Raw genomic sequence first — 16,949 nt, 5'->3', positions numbered from 1 at the left:
ATAAATTGTAAATGAACTCCTTACACAAATTAAGGAGTTGTGTTAATTCTTTGCTGAAGTGATCTCAACGTTTACCTGTGTTTTGATAAATGGGTGGCTATTGAATCCATCACTGATGGGAGGATCACCTCTATTGCTTGCCAAACTATTTGATGCTATTGGCTATGACCTTTTTTTTGCACTCACTAGAGACAGACCTTTCCAGATGAGGAACAAAATGAGGGTATGGTTGGAGGAGCAGGAGGCTGCTGTAGTTTGTGGTTAATTTGAGATGGTGGTTTCCAGTGCTCGGCACTGGCACTTAATTTTCAACACTGTCACTTATGACAGCTACCACATGGTGGCACTGTTTCTGTAATTTCAAGATGAGTAGATCAACAGTTGTTTATTAATTCAAAATATATAAAAGGCAGCTAATACCTGCTGCCCAACCTATTCTGATAGATTTGAGGTCCTCGAATAGTCTGAACTGACACACTTGTAGCAGTGTGATGGTTAGTTGTGCAGGTCCTTTCACTGGCATCACTGGCACAGGCAATGGGTGGTGTAAACTGCAGCTGCCCCTGGCGAGAGCCGTATGTCTAACCTTTTTTTTTTTTTTTTTTTTTTTACAATTTAAGCACTGGCTGTAGCACCATGCAAGCTCATGGCAATCACTGACTCTGATTTTCTTTTTGTGCTCTGAACTTTTACTAAAGTTTCATGCTTTAATCTAACCCAACCCACCCACCACCCTAACAGTTGCCCCAACATGAGAATAAAGTTAGTTACCGATTTAATGCCCTTTGTGCCAGAAAGATCCATAAATGAGACAGATGTGAAATCAAGGATCAGACTGTGGACATCAATTTTGGGAACTACGATGTTGTTCGGCAGGTCAGAGTTCCAGTCAATGTTTATGGGGAGGTCGGCAGTGTATGTGGGCTTGTCCAACTCCTCGATTTGGTTATTGTCGATTTCTTCATCATCAGATGCTTGGTAGTTATAGCTAGTGCAAATCACCCCTTTCTGTATAAAAAAAAAGAATGTATAATTTAACTGTGTCTTTCTCCATGCAAAACATTTGCTCTTATCATGTGTTGACCTCATCTTTTCCTTTTCTTGGTGAGATATCAGTTCTGTCTGGTGGTCAGCTCTCCTTGTACCTCGTTCTTTATACACACCTATGCACCATGTCTCACTTTCCTGTTTCTCTGATACATATTGGTATCTTTAGTCTTATCTGTCAATCGCAAAGATAACAGGTAGAGTCGTAGTTAATGTCTGGTGATTAGTTTGTAAAAAAAAAAAAAAAAAAAAAAGAAATAGGGCAAGGACCTAAAGTTTTTCTTAGGAGCTCGTCACTGGTGCTGCTGAATCCCAGAATTGCTCAATAGTAACACTGTCTTCACTCCATCTCATTCCACTTTCCTCCACTACCCTACACCACTTGTACCTTTGCTTCTCTCTTGCAGTTTCTTCTACATCTATGCTTTTTCTTGTCTTTGTCACTGTTTTCCCGTCTTTCCCTCTTTTGTTCTTGTTTGTGATCTTTTTTCTGCTCCCCTCCCCCCAGTTTGGAGTCTGATGAAGAAAAATCAGTTCAGTTCCCAAAAATCACCATTTCCACCCACCCAGCTGCTAGTGCCTTCACAAGTTAAGTACTGGCCATGTCCTTACTCATTACACGATTTCTTTGGTTAGGTATTTCAGTAATAATGTAATTCTCCTTTAATTAGATATTGTATGTTTTGTTAATGATGTGAGCATTAACGATTGTGAATAGAATGCATGGTGGATGGAAGTGGTACTGTTGGTGATGTCAGAAACCTTACTGCCCCTTCCATGGCAGGCATGCGTATAGTGTGTTTTCAAAAGAGCTATTGCTTGTAATCAAAATGGCGTAAACTTACAGGAGTCAACTGCAGTTCTCCATTCTTCAACAGCTTCCTGATTTTTCTGATAGCTTTGTTGCGTTTACGTAATATCCTCAAGGGGTTGAAACCAACCTGTAAAAAATATGGTGAGATCTTTGTCATGTTTTACATACCTCCTGTTCTGCTTCTTGCTAATCCACCTTTTGCCATGTTGGTAACAATAAAGGTTGTTTCACAGTCATCATGGAGCAGGCTAACCTTAGGAGATTTGTTGAAACATTTGTAGAGAAAATATTTACCTATGTTTCACAGGGACCCATGAAATATAGAAAGTATTTCTCAGGTCCCTGTGACATATGTCTTTCATCATCATGATGACATCTCCCAGGCCCCTCTGCTGAGCTTCAGCATTGTCAAGACTACTAGAATAATGTGGAAATAAAGCAAAACATTACGCTTTGGTGCTATAGTTTCCTCCTTGAAAAACACGCTTTCACCAGATTATTGATAAAACAAAACATTGTGGTCTAGGCCAGATAAATTTTGTGATTTTGTGGCACTGATGTTTACTCCAGAACTATAAATTTACTACACTTGTCACTTCATTCATTGAATAATTTACAGATTTGAAAAAACAATTGTTGGTAGATCAAATGGATCAACAGAAATGGTGCCGGAGAATGTGCATTATCATGATTAGTAATTCATATTTCACACGGACACAGTGAAGTATTTTTCCACATATTTCATTGGTCCATGTGAACTATCTTTTGTTCAACTGCTTTTATAAAATTAAAAACCTTCAAACCTGTAAAAGTTTTATATAAATCAAACACACACCTTTTTAAAGGAAAGTTGTTCTGCATCATAACTACACTGTGGGAGTATGTAACATACATAGGCATTACATAAGCATTGCACTTTGGGTACGAGTTATGGTTTGCATGGATGTTGTGCAAGTTATGAATTCTGATCCTAAACATACTGTATATTTCAGTGTTTTTTTCGCCTTTGACTCATAGCCATAACTGCAGTTTAACACTAGGTTTTCATGTGAATTTAGGATGTGTTTTTAACACTTATTAAGGTGCCATAACAAAGATAACTATAATGTAGAAAAGTGCCCTTTATAAGTTGCCTCCTCCCCCACGTTTTGCTCTAGATGCTGTTGTTTATGATTGAAAGTGCACTGGAGTCTGCTAACTAGGACTCAGTGCCAGTGCCCTCTCCCTAAATTGGTAACTGTGAATTGGTGTCCACAATTGGCATGTACTTTACCCCCCTCATAGCTCCCTGGTATATGGTACCAGTGGCACCCAGGGCACAGGTGATAAAGGGGTCACCAGGGCTTGAATAATTGATTGTGCCATCCCGCATGACCCAACCAAACTATGGACAGCAGGACTGCCATTGCAGACTTCAGAAGCTGTGTAAAGTGCTGGAACTTGACCGTGCCCACACCATGTGTTGCACAGCCCCAGCACTGCCATTAATATATGTAAGCCACCCCTAATGTTTGGTATCAAATAAAGTGCCTTCTCACCCCAACACGAAACACGTGCCGCGGGTGATGACCCAGAAAGCCACCTTAGATGGTGCCCACCAAATTACCGTGTTTTTCTGTGCTGTGGCTGCCAGGTCATGCTGCCAAGACAGGATTCTGACCCCCTTGGCAGAGGTTCAAACACTTCCAGGAGTCAGGACAATGGCCTGGATTGGAAGGAGGTCACACCTCCCTCCCTTCCAAGAAGCCTAGTGAAGTGGCACATCAAGATGGTGAGCTTCAAAGGGCACACTGTCTCTGATATGCATGAAGGCTGTCCCCCAGTGGAGGACAAAGCCATCCCCCTACACCCAGGCACATTTGCACCCGGGCAGGTGGGAAAATGAGTTAGGTGGCTGGTAATCTTAGGAGGGAGGGAGGTGGGCAGCACACTCACATTAAATAATTTACACACACATACACGCACATCCATTCACAACACTCATCAACATTCAAACATGCACGCATGCACCAAACATTCATTTAAAACACACACTTACCTTCAGCTTGGAGGTCCTAGGAGGGTTGGGACTGCTGTCTTCCCTCATTGGCTGAGAGGGAGGGCAGCAGCCTCAACTTCGTCACAGAATGGGATGGGGTTAGTGAGACTGCTGACCCCACCCTCTGTGACGAGGTGTCACTGGTTGACACTTGCTCTGGGCGCTTCAGGGCTTAAACCTGAAGCGCCCAGGTCGAAGTCAAAGGGTGACGCTTCCCATCATCACCGAGGGGAAGGGCCTCGAGGCACCTTTGCCGGACTGAGGAGGTCACGCCCATAGGAGCTGTAACCTCTTCAGCCCAGCAAAGTTCAGCTCAGGCAGCCAGGAGTCGGCGCAAGTCGCGCATGTCTCGCTCCTGGCTGCCTGAGATGAGCATGAAGAGTGTCTGTCAGGCTGACCTTTGCACAGCCTGACAGGCACTCTTCATGAGGGGCAAACGGTGGGGGGGGGCGTGGCCCCTCCGCACTAAAGGATGGGCCGCGGCTGGTCAGGAGGCATACATCCCAGAAGACTAGCCACACTTTCAGTTGGCAGTCTGGTCTGTACACCCGAGGAAGACTTCTGTCATCTTGGAAAGAGGCAGAGTAGAGCATTTTAGGTCAAAAAGGTGTCTCGACCCAGCACATAACTTCACTATAACCTTTGTCTTTTCAGTGAATGTCTTGGCTTTTGGCCATATTCCACATCCAAGAGTTCCCTGCACCCAACCCTGCCACACGTAGCCAACCCCCACTGTGCCAATTCTGCTGCACATGGCCCAGTAAAGCAGAGGTGGATGGAGGGCATGGCGCCCTGCACCCTTCCACTACAGGTGTGCAACACGAGCTGCACTCCAAATCTGCATATGTAAAGCAGCTTGGAAGACCAAAGAACCATTGTAAGATCAGTCTGGAACCAAAGGGGTTTACGCCGCGGCAGGCCTGCAATTCTAGCTTGCTTTAATTTAACAGACATTCAGCTCTGTTGCAGGCTTACAAAATACCTGATCAGACTTGACCTAAAAATCAATTGCCTAAGTAAATGCTACAATTTCTGTGGCTACTTAAAAAGCCACAAATAATCTTATTCTCATGCACATGCTATTTTTCTGAGCTGCACTGCCACTTTATCGGACACTGGCAGCTCAACATGACTCTGCCCTTTTACCCTATGAACACCTTATTACAATTAGCACTTTACACTACCATAATCCTTCACTAAGATTTCACCTTTTGGTACTGTTTCTACTTGAATTATCCTGTGTAACAGTTTTTATCCATTCAAAAGTTTTTTTTCCAAGAGGTTTTAAGTATATGCATGTCCAGTGGTTTCAATTAACTAAGCACTTTAATAAATTTAAATTTATATTAAAATGTAAATCTGCTGCACTCTGCGTTCGGCTGTACACAGCAGCAGTTAGCTGCAGGCGGTCAACCCCTAATATACAGGTCTTCAGTGATGCACAGTTGAGGTGGGTGCCAAAATTGCCCCCCTACACCCATTTTGCCACAGGTGCATAAACCCTGCTTTGGTCAGCATGTGGCTGTGCACAGCGAGGTTGGCCTAAGAGCCTTGCTGCACATACTCACACAGAGAGAGAGAGTAAGTATATACAGCAGGTAACTGTAAAAAAAAGGACCAATATTGTTTATTTTGCGTTAGTTAGCTTGAAAAAGCTGTTTTCTTCAAGGTGCAGCTAACAAAGAGCAAGGATTAGAATTAGAATGCTTATATTTTGTTTAACTATCATTCTTACGTTTTTCTAAGAAAAGGGACAATGGTGTTGGCCCAAAAAGTATTTGTAGCTCAAATGGATGAAAATAATACTGCCAGAGAACGTGCTACATAAATTATGGTATTTTGCTACATACTTTAGATAACCTTGACTCACAATGTGGTCCAGCATTCCGCCTAATCCTAATAGCTGTGACAATGTTGAAGCTCTGCAGGATGGTTAAGCTGTCATGATATAGAAATCCATATTTCATAGGGAATCATGAAATATTTTCCACATTTAAGCTTCCTGTGAAATATGAGCTTTATACCATTGTATCTTGAGCAATAAAATGAGGAGATCTGTCCATTTCAATTCCTTCGTACGTCAATGTTTATGAATCAGTTCTGCTGAAAACCAACATCAAGAAAACTTACGGCAGCAACAAGCTTGCTTCTGAATAAATCAATGTTGGCAAAAAAGACAGGTGCTGGGCATCTGAAGATCTTGACGCCTTCTGTTTCGTAAATCTGAAGAAAACAAATGTGTATTTGCATTGAGTCCTATTCGTGATTGATTCTACATGCTTGCAACATTCAACATATTGGTTATTTACCTCTGCATAATCTTTCCTGTTTTTGTAGATATTGTTCCCTCCAACATTAGCCAGCAAAGTGAATTTCGGGCTGGGGAACACAAAACACCCAATATAAATATTTTGGGACATGTTAACAAGGAGTACAATGCCATAGGTAACATATAACAGGAGCTCTAAGATAAAAAAAAGTGCCAATAAAACACAAAAAATACCAGAGAAAAGGTAAAACGAAGTGAAATTAATGCAATCAAGAAATCCAATCCACAACATATTTTAGAACAGGGTGAGGGAAAGTAATTCTCCCCTCAAATTGACGGTGTTGAGCGGTTATTTTCTTTATCCTTTTGGGGTATTTTTAATTGTCAGGTTTTATTTATTTAAAGGGGGATACGTTTAGATGTTGATTCCAAGTATGGATTTATATAAAGTGGCAACTCACAGAGCAAACAAACCCACCTTCGACACAACAGTAAAGAAAATATCCTCTGTTAGTAAGGGTTACTTACATGGTTCTGTTTACTAAACATTGTAGCAACATAATTAAGTCACACTGGAAAAATGCATGAGCATTAAGACTGAGAGTAAGAGGAGGTGAGCTCGCAGCAAGTTGTAGTTGTGAGCTCATATGTGGTTTGGACTTCTGATTGGATTTAAAAGTGGAACAAGTTGTGACAAAGTTTAATTAGACATTGCCCTAAGAAGGAGAACTAAGAGAGTGGTGTAAAGAAAACAGTCAATTAAGTCCCATGGCAATGGGTTTGCCACTGTGGTGGTAGCACACTCTGAATAAAAATGGTGATGTTTATGTGCGGAACGGAAAGCTGTAGGAGAGGTTCCATTCTGCGTCCAACAGTGTGTTTTGCGTAACTGGGAATTCCTTGATTTTGTGTGGGTCAAATAATACAATTAGAGGTTTTTTGAGCATCAGATTTATGCATAGCTTGTTCCAAAGCTGAATTAAAATAATACTCCTCATTCGATGGCGGCACGCCATTATATTGCCAAATTGACATGTAACTGACGGATAGCAGACTTGTACTGGCAGTTCTTCTGCCTTTTTCTAACTGCATAAGATCCATTTAATATACTGTGCAAAACACAAATCGAACAGAAGTATTTTGAATCTAAGTACCACCAGTTTAGATTTGTTGCACATTTACCTTTTCAGGACTAGGGAGGGTCCATGGAGTGTTCATTTGAATATTCTATCCAGTTCTGAGCTAATCTTATCTCAGGAATTCAGGTTTTCACAGTCATAAAACATATGAATTATGTTTCCTCTATCCTACATTTCAGACATTTGCTTGATCTCAATAAAGCAGCCTTATGCATTGGATTTGATTGTGAATGAAGAATCTCTATTTGGCTATACAGAAGATCTTCAATTTGAAGAATAATCTTCACCTTTCAGACTTTTGAGTGAGATAACAGTGAGGAGTTATTTAGCCCTAGATTCCTATTGGGCCATTAAGTACTTGCATTCTAGAGGCACTGCTTCCATCTGTTCCAGGTCTCCTGTAGCCATAATTAAATCTGGGGTCCTTTATGCATATTACATTTATTGATACTACTTTTCAGCTTAGGAAAGTTGTGAAATTCAATACTGTGGAAATTATGTCATGGCCATATTTGGCAGACAAGGAGCAAAATTGTTCATTCCAAAGCTCTCCAACTAATGGGATTTATTTAGTCTTTCAATCTGCCAATTCAGAGGTATTGTTTGTTATCACATAAAAGGATGTAAGATGTTTTGAATACACAAGCGAAGAGCAAAGCCTCTACCATGCAGTTTACTATTTTTGAGACTGCCTGATGTTGCTTCTTCCTTAGCAGAAGTAAGATTGTGGGGGAAAGGGAGCTGTGAACAACCTTTCTAAAACAGTCAAAGAGGTATGTGGTCAGAGTCATATTTTCAAAGGAACCAATTTCCTCTTTGATCAAACAAAAATGCGGATTGGTAATCAAAGTTGTACAATAATCTGACCCCTTTGTAATGTGTGCCTACTCAGAATTTAGCGGTACCATGGCCAGTGGTTTGAAAGAACTTCCTGAAGTCTTTGTCATAGAATGTTTAATTTATAATTCATTATAGGGTTAGGAGTGATGTTGCTGGCTTCAGTGGCATAACATTAGCTCCTGCAGCCACAGCAGCGGGGGGTGGGTGGAAGCTCCAGGGGGTACCCTTAGTGCAGTAAACAAACAAAATGTAATCGTTTTTTTGGCAGTGGGGCAAAGTTGTTGTTGATGGGTTAATTGGCGAATGTGCTGTTTCTGCCTACCTACTTGTGATATCGTTGGGAGACTAACTTTTCACAGATTGAAATGTATTGGTTGTATTCTTGATTACAGTACTGATGTTTATCTCTAGTAAAGTAGTCTAGGTAAAATGTCACAGATCACAATAATAGTGTGCATAGATTTTAGTGAAGCAATGTAATCAATTTGAACGAATGTAGCCTGCAAAATGTTTCTGGTCAGACTTCAAACAAAGATATTGGGTGGATTTTCCAAGCTTTCCATTTTCTGGATTTTAAAGTGGATCCCCATGTTTTAATGCAGGTGTGATACAAGATGAAGATCATTTTGATAACTGGATATTCCGTTTGGTCTAAATATAACTTATAGACATAGTAGTAATCTAGAGGGGTAACTTTGATGTGGAAATGAGTTAAAAGTCAATTGCTGGCCAACCTGTGGTCTCCTTTGAGCTTAAAGTTATAAAGGCCCGGTTCGCAAAAAGTAGTGGGACGTTTCCTTGTACACTTGGAATAAATGTGACTACCATGGAATTTACAAATGATTTTGCAATTCTTGATAGGAACCTACAAGAACCACACATTTGTAGGAATAGGTGGGGAAATATTTTGTGAATTGCATGTTTCTCACATGCCTTACCATTTACATATGTGTACATTTGCAGGAATGCAAATGTACACAAAAGTGAACCTGCACTTTAAAACGTTTTTCTCTACAGGAAACATATTTGTCCATGTCAAGAAAACATTTCCCCTTCACACCAAATAATTTTGGGAATGTTCCTGCCGTATTGCTGCCCTGGATGCAGATTCACACTTACATTTGACAGGAGTAAATCCCCAACCATATCAAGGGCACACACACAAACTCACAAGTTAGTGGATGTTCACCAACTTTGTAAGACAGCTTCACCCTGGAATGCACATTCCACGCCCATGTGAGCAGATTGGCTTTCACATAATGTTATCCCACAATTGTAAGATTTCTTGTGAATAAATCCAATTGCCAATGTAAATTCATGAACTGAGAATATAAAACATGAATTTATATGTGTAGCACAAGCCAGTTGTGAACCTAAGTATAATTTATGCGTGCAAATGCCTTTATGAATGAGTTTTTGATAGTCTTTGAAGTCACACTTTTTAAACCTTACTAAGTAGTTTAAGGGCAAGAATCAGATTCAATACTGCTCTGTGATCAGTTGTGAATTTGCAGGGAAAAGAATTTTCCATCTGTATTATATTTCATTTAACAGGTTACTCTGCGCTGGGGCCAACCTTTAAAAAAAATGTTTTTGTGTTCTGGAATGCCAAGAAACTTCAATAATATAAACCTAGAAGTAGAGCATATTCAGAAATTTCATAGTTTTTAAATATGACTTCTAGAGCAGGAGATTTGGAAGTACTCTTAAACCCCAAGACATTTCCATATATCTTTTTCCGGGGACCCCCTTCTACTCCTACCCCATGACTAGGACTCTTATAAACCCTGTTGGCCATCGGCTTCTCATTCTACCATTTTCCTCTCAGAATAGAAAAACATAAATCAAGTGAATAGCACTATCTGCCACCAAACCTATTGTTTTTTTGTTTTTTTTTGTCAATTGCGTAACTCTCGCATGTTTAGGAATGTAATTAATTAACCTTCTCAAAATTCAAAAGACTTCCAAAATTTTAGGCATGGATTTTTTATCAATTACCTTCCTATAAAATAATTAGCTTGTACTCTGCTGTCAGTTGTTTCACAAATTCATATAAAGGAGCTTGGCTGTGCAAGCATAACGTGTAGAGAAATACAAAATGAGGGATTACCAAACACTGATGCTACCATTTGTCTTCAATCGATGTGAATGGTCCAAGGTTCCCTGATATTCATTTTTGAAGGATTAACCCATATGAGTACAGTGTATGCACTTCACCACACCAGCAGAAGTGGTACCATGCAGCCTTCAACACCTAATGTCTTAATTTTTCTCCGATCCTTCACCCCTCAAGAGCCTCGTGTTTTCAGTTGGAGGTATAGGGGAAAAGCAAGGAATTAAAATTACAGAAAACAAAGACGACATTTAGAGTCGCCCCAAAGAGGGCTCCTAAAGGACCCTTTCTCTGCCCTCAAGACCACTGAGACCAGGAGAAGCTAGGGTAGTGTCAAGGGCAGCAGAGGACATAACTGGTGTAGCTTCTACTACCACTGTGTCCTCCCAACTGATTGTATGGAGCAGTCTGGGCATCTGTGGAGTCAAAAGAATCTAAGAACTGAGGAAAAAAGATAGAAAAAGAGGCGAGAAAGGTTTAGGCATAGTATTGTAGAAAATTAGAGGTGTGAGTTAAGAGGTTGTGACTGCAAACTTTGAGCGACTAAACGTACAGAGGAAGGACATTTTATAATGTAATCTTTAACACCCTCTCACTTAACATGAAACCAGAATCCGCATAATGGTAATAAGGACGGGTTACTTCTAGCTCTTGGTCTTAATACTCCACTACAAAGAACTACTTAATAAAGGCAGTGGTGTGGTTTAGGTACAAATAAGAGGAGGCATTGAGCCACATGTTTCAGCAGCCATGGACTTACAATTGTGCGCGGAACACGACAGTCAGGAGCTCGAATCCTACCCCAGCAGCAAGTCCCAGATCAAGACCAAGTAGAATTGCAGCAATACATGTGACGACCCACACTATCTGCAGACAAAATGCACGATATAACGTCACCACAAACACCACATGTGACAACAATGTACAGTTTAAAGTCACTACACATATAACTTGCTAGAGCAATTGGTAATTGCAGTTATATTGCACCTCATACTGCTGGCAAGTGCATGAGCTGGAGGGCAGCATGTCACATCCTGGGAGAGTACTTGGTTGGGCAAGTGATGAATTAAAGGGTGGCCTGTGTGAAAGTGCTGTGATTGTTAATGCATGAGTGACTAGAGTGGTGCTTTTTTCCTATCATTGTTCTCTAAGCCTATGACTGTGATGGCAGTCAACCAGGAGCAACAGATATGGCATGCCTTGGATACAGGCAGTGATTGATTATGCTCTGCATAATCCCCACAAATTAAGAGATGAATAATCACCAAGACTGTGTGCAGTCAGCCATACTCAATCTTGAGCCGTCTGGGAGAGATGCTGAGGAACCCAATGACATAACCCAATAAATGCTGTCACAGTATTTCTAGGGAAAACCCAGGAGCAAAAGTGAGAGGCCTGCAGGAGTGCCCTCATTACAGGTTTGCAGAGATTAGGCTCTGTTGGGTCAGTCATGTAGTGAAGAAGAGCGGTGACCCCCTAACCCCCCACCCTAAACATCTCAGCAAATCCACTGCAAATCTAGACTGCAACTGTTTATCACATGTCTTCTGAGGGGTATCAGTCTACCAAAATCACACCTTATGGTCCCCTCAGATACCTGTAAACTAGCAAGGGCTTCATTTCCAATGTTATTCCTAAGGCACATGTACACCTCGGAGGGTTTCTTAGCTCTACGAGTGAAAAACATTGGTCTTCTGAGCAAATGAACAACTATTCAAACTATTTAGAGGACAGACATACTTTCGGCAGCTTTCAAAATGAATGTAGGTTCAAAATATAGAGAGAGGAATATCGATTTACAGGAATATTGTTGCCAAAATATTGAGGACCAAAATAGCAACAGGTATGTGTATATAAGAAAGTATAGATTTACTATTAGGAACTCCACATTTACACACACACACAAGATAGTGTGGTCCTCGATGATTTGGATATGAATTTCTGGTAAGTGAATATTCCTTACTCAGACGGATATTATTCAATATTGGGAGCTTACAATCTCCAGAGAGAGGAAGCCAGTATGTAAAAAGCATAAGCGTAGATCTCTAGCTGATCCTGATTCATAGAGAATAATGGAGAGAAAGTAAGATGTAGTGCAGCAAATTGAAAACGAAGTCAGGTACTCACACAGTCAACTCTGTCCTTTTTCCATAAAACTGGAATTTCAGTGAATTGCATCAGCATCCCTTTCAAGTTGACCAGAACTAACGCCGACAACACCGACTAAAGATAGAGAAAAATCATTAGTAGTAATCTTAATTTTGTTGTTTACGATCTGATCTGCTTTTGCTTCACAACACTTTTAATACAGTTGAAAAGAATAATGAATTGCTCAGCAATAAGTGAATCAGTTGATATGATTGCTAATAGTTTTTAGAGAAGCACCAGTAGTACCTGCCACCTGGCTCATGTTTTTAAGAAATAAGTGCAAGACAAAGGTGCAGCAAAGTACCAGAATGCTTTGGAAGAACTTTAGCAAAACCAGAACAAACCTATTTGTTTAGTACTGTAGATTCCGCTGAGGTTTGTCAATTACTAAAGGATGGCATGGTGCATTACAATAAAATGTATTAACCAATAGAAATAATAGTTGTGACAATATACATTTAAAGGCCTCACTTAACAGATCAATTTGTTATGGGAATAATCTTGTAGCCAAAATAAATTTTGGTTGAACAAGTAGGCGCTAAAACTCTAATTCAATTTTATCATGTTTAAAATTATTAAAGTAGGTTATAATTGGAGAAAAAAGACCAGGTTTCACAATCTGAGTTTGAAAGAGAAAAAAATGTAAAACAAAATTGCTACAACTTCCTAAATGTCCTACAAAATAAGAATATGGAGGTGTGCACAATGTTGTAGCCTAAAAAAGGTAAATATGAAAAAATAAGTGTGAAAGGTCTATGGTGTATTTTCCATTACATCCATAATAATAGGTTGCGCTGTGTATCATGAGCCTGTGAAATGAGTGTGGTGTGCTGTGTGGCTACAATATCATACTCAGTGACACAGGATCTTACTGTGCAGCGAAGCTGTCACAAGATGGTGCACAGCACAGAGGAACCGTTGAAAGATGCACAAAGAACAGTGACCTTGGCATTAGAGGAGTGAGTAATCAGCTTAATCAATTTTGGCAGTTCTACTTTCATCTGAAGGAACTTTATCTAAGGCCATGCAGGCCTCTTCTTGTTTATTGTAGTGGAGCACAGTGCCTTCTGCTGCAATGCATCAAATCTCAGTGAATAGCTACTGCTGATTCTCAGGACACCTCATCCAGCATGAGCAGAATCTGCCTTGAGAGATTTAAAGACACTTGCAAATTGACATTTAGTGAGCAGTAGCCTGCTCTACACCTCCAAAGGTTACTAGCATTAAAACATTTATTAATGTCTCTTACCAGTAATCTTCATTACTCCTGGTGCTTTTGTTCTCATCCCATTCATCACAAGTGAGGTGACTCAACCTCGTCTGACAGAAAACAATGGAAGAATGCAACGGAGGTCCTTGGCTTTGAAGGTCATGGGCAGACAGTGTCTCCGCCTGCGGCAATCATTGAAGCCTCAAGGGCATATGGCTGCAGCAGTGTTCAGGGATCCTTTGGCCCAGTTTCATCTTTGCCCACGCAGGAGTCATTTGCATTCCTTTCGGGATTGACATCTGAAGATTTGGCAGACCAGATCCCAGTGACACAAGAGGTATGGAAGGCGTTGGTGTGGTGGACTCTGCCAGACTCTCTGATAAGTGGAGTTACTACTCAGCTGGATCTCATAAAGGTTCTGATGCCAGATGCCAGTGCATTGGGGAGTGGGGGGCACACTAGGTTCTCTGTCTCTTCAAGAAAAATGGACTGGGCAGGACTGTAGGTAGTGTTCCAGCTGAAGGGAACTTCCCACTGTTTACAGAGCTGTATTCAGGTTGTGCCAATATTTGGTGGGATGCCATCTCATGGTGAGATCGGACAATAGTGGGGTGGGACCAGGACAAGCTTCTTTAATGCAGTAATGACTTATCTTTTCCATTGGATAGAGGTTCACTTGCTGTCATTGGTGGTGGTCCATTTCAGAGGGGTGAACAAAGGGGTGTTGGATTCCCTCAGCTACATGTTCCCTCCTCCCAGGAAATTTTGTCGACTAGCCCAGTCTTCCTTCAGCTGTGCGATTGGTTTAGTATTCCATTCCTTGACCTGTTTCCTTCCTGGTAAAATGCTCAGATTCCAAGATTGTATGCCAGAGTTCCTGAGGTGGGATTTTGAGGGGTGGATTCCTTGGCCGGATCATCTGTTGTATGCCTTCCTGCTCCTTCCTCTGATTTCCAAGTTGTTGGTCAGGCTATAGAAACCAGTGAGGTGGTGGTCTGTTTTGGCCCAGGTGATCATGGTTTCTGTGCTTAAACCCCTAGCAATTCAAGGTTCATGGATGATCCTGTGTCATCTCTTCCCTCTCATGTCTTTCCCCTTTCTGAGACTTTGTCTCTTGGTGTTGAAATTGAGAGGAGGGTTTTGTAGCAGAAAGACCTTCTCCGGCATTTAGCTGAGGCTATTCAAATTTCTCAAACAGTCATGTTGAAATCTTATTATTGTCATTGGAGCTGTTTTGTACATGCATACTGTGTATGCCTCAGCAGTTCTCTCCTTTAGAGTGCCATTTGAATTTTGTCCTGTAGTTTTCATGGGAAGGTTTCAAGAAGCACCTTGCAGTTTTTCCTTTGCGTGCCCAGTAGGTGGCTATTCAGGCTTTCTGGGATCCTAGGGGAAATTTGTCAGATGCAGAGGATCTGGTGGCCTGGTTGTGGTATAGCCTTTTCCCTTTTCAGACATTTGGTGAAACCTTTGTTTCCCCTATGGCAGTGGTTCCCAAACTTTTTCGATCCCCGGCTCCTTTGACCTATTGGCCGTGTTGGCCACGGCTCCCCATTATGTTACTTTTTTTGGCGGGTGGGGGAACGTAATCCCAGCCTCGGGAGTACTACCATTTTTAGCCTGGAAAATAATTGGGATGAAACTGATGAGGGCATTAGAGAGCTTTAGAAGAGCACCAGATGACACTACATAGGGTCAGGCTTTATTTTTAAATAAGCACTGATGAGATTAGGTAATTTGCACAGAATCAAAGGATGGTAGCTGACGCCAGGACTCCAGCCTGGTTCCCCAGTTCTAAAATCAACAGCTCTAACTGCTAGGCCACATCTCCTCCTTTGACAAAACTGGTGAAAGGATGTAACCCATCTGGCAGCTGCTTCTGACATCTCCTTCCTGTGCTAGAATGGGTCAGTTATTATTTTTCAGTTTTTCTTGGATATTCTCTTTTCTTCTCAGACACCTTCATACATTATGTCTTTCTGGTATCCGTCTTGCTTTGTCAGTGCCAGAGAAATGAACTCTGGTTTCATTGTTCCCACATTCAGATTTGTCACAGAGGCTGGGCGCTCTGGAGTCTCATGTCTGTCTCTATTTACCTGTACATACACTATTTACAGTTTGTCTTCTTTATTCTATCGTTAGGTTGCTGAAATCATTTATTGGAAACTATTTTTGTTCTTTTGTCTTAGGGATATTATTAATGGTACTTGGCGCCCTCCGCTGGTCACAGTAATTAATGCAGGGTGTTCTGTTTACAATACCACAATGGAAAGCTACCGATTCAAAGCATCTCCGAGTGGTTTCCAGACTGTGTGCGGCGCCCCTGGCTAGTTTTCACGGCGCACCAGGGAGCCGCGGCGCACAGATTGGGAACCACTGCCCTATGGGATATGCCCCTGGTATTAAAGGCATTGGTCTCTCAGCCCTTTGAGCCTTTGGAAACTAAGGGTATCAAGTTTGTGACCCTTAAGGTGGTGTTTTTGGTGGCAATCACATCTGCACAGTGCATTAGAGAATGGGGGCTCTTATGGCAAGGGAACCTTTCTTGACCTTTTTTGAGGATGGCGTGGTCCTACGTCTTGACCCTTCTATTGTTCCTAAAGTCTCTTCTTAGTTTCACAAAGATCAAGAGATAATCCTTCCTGTGTTGCTTCTTGAAGGCGTTTCTGAAGCTGAATTTCAATGGCAGTTGTTGGTCAAGAGGGCCGTTTTGGTTTATTTGGACAGTACTATTCCTTTATGAAAACCTGACTACTTGTTTGTTTTTTTGGAGATTCCTCTAAGGGTGATAAGACTTCCTCTTTGTCAATCAGTTGGTGAACCAAACAGTTGATCTCGTTGGATTATTCGTTATAAGGGGTTCCTCCTCCAGCCTTAGTTCAGGGTAGGTCCACCCATGTGGTTTCGGACACCTCAGATGAATTGAAGTGGGTTTCCATTGCTTACATTTGTTGAGCAGTCTCTTGGGCTTCTCTGAACACTTTTGTTAAACATTATCAATTGCAGAATGCATAGCACGAAGCGCCAGTTTTGCAATGGGTGTGTTGCTTTCAGTTGAGTATTGATGTGCTGACACTAATCTGTTGAATAAATCAGTGTTGAGGTGCTGCAGTAACATGAGGGCATCTCTGTATTGATTTTTCTTCCATTTGCATATTGAGGCCACTGTATGCTGCTTGGGTATTCTTCCCTTGTAAAGAAGGGGATGAGGACAAGGGGGACAAGGGTAACGTTTCATTACTTACTAAAAATCTTCCTTACTCCTGGTCCTGTTGTCCTCGTCCCATTCATCACGCCCCTCCCTCCTTTCCGGATGACCGGCCATCAAATG

General features: G+C 41.4%; 1 protein-coding gene across 1 annotated transcript in view; it reads right to left on the bottom strand.

Moving 5' to 3' along the window:
- Positions 1-16,949, bottom strand: part of LOC138288314 (chloride anion exchanger-like) — a 94,539-nt gene that overhangs the window by 15,564 nt on the left and 62,026 nt on the right. Inside the window, exons 12-17 of the mRNA XM_069229824.1 lie at positions 12,388-12,483; positions 11,021-11,127; positions 6,209-6,278; positions 6,030-6,122; positions 1,893-1,988; positions 772-1,008 (exon numbers count right to left, since the gene is read on the bottom strand). Of these exons, the coding sequence (XP_069085925.1) occupies positions 772-1,008; positions 1,893-1,988; positions 6,030-6,122; positions 6,209-6,278; positions 11,021-11,127; positions 12,388-12,483 (699 nt within the window). The remainder of the gene's footprint in view (positions 1-771; positions 1,009-1,892; positions 1,989-6,029; positions 6,123-6,208; positions 6,279-11,020; positions 11,128-12,387; positions 12,484-16,949) is intronic.

Source organism: Pleurodeles waltl, chromosome 4_1 (genome assembly GCF_031143425.1).
Source record: "Pleurodeles waltl isolate 20211129_DDA chromosome 4_1, aPleWal1.hap1.20221129, whole genome shotgun sequence".
NCBI classification, from domain to species: Eukaryota; Metazoa; Chordata; class Amphibia; order Caudata; family Salamandridae; genus Pleurodeles; species Pleurodeles waltl.
Note: the sequence above shows the minus strand (reverse complement) of the source record. Positions and strands in the feature narration are given on the sequence as shown.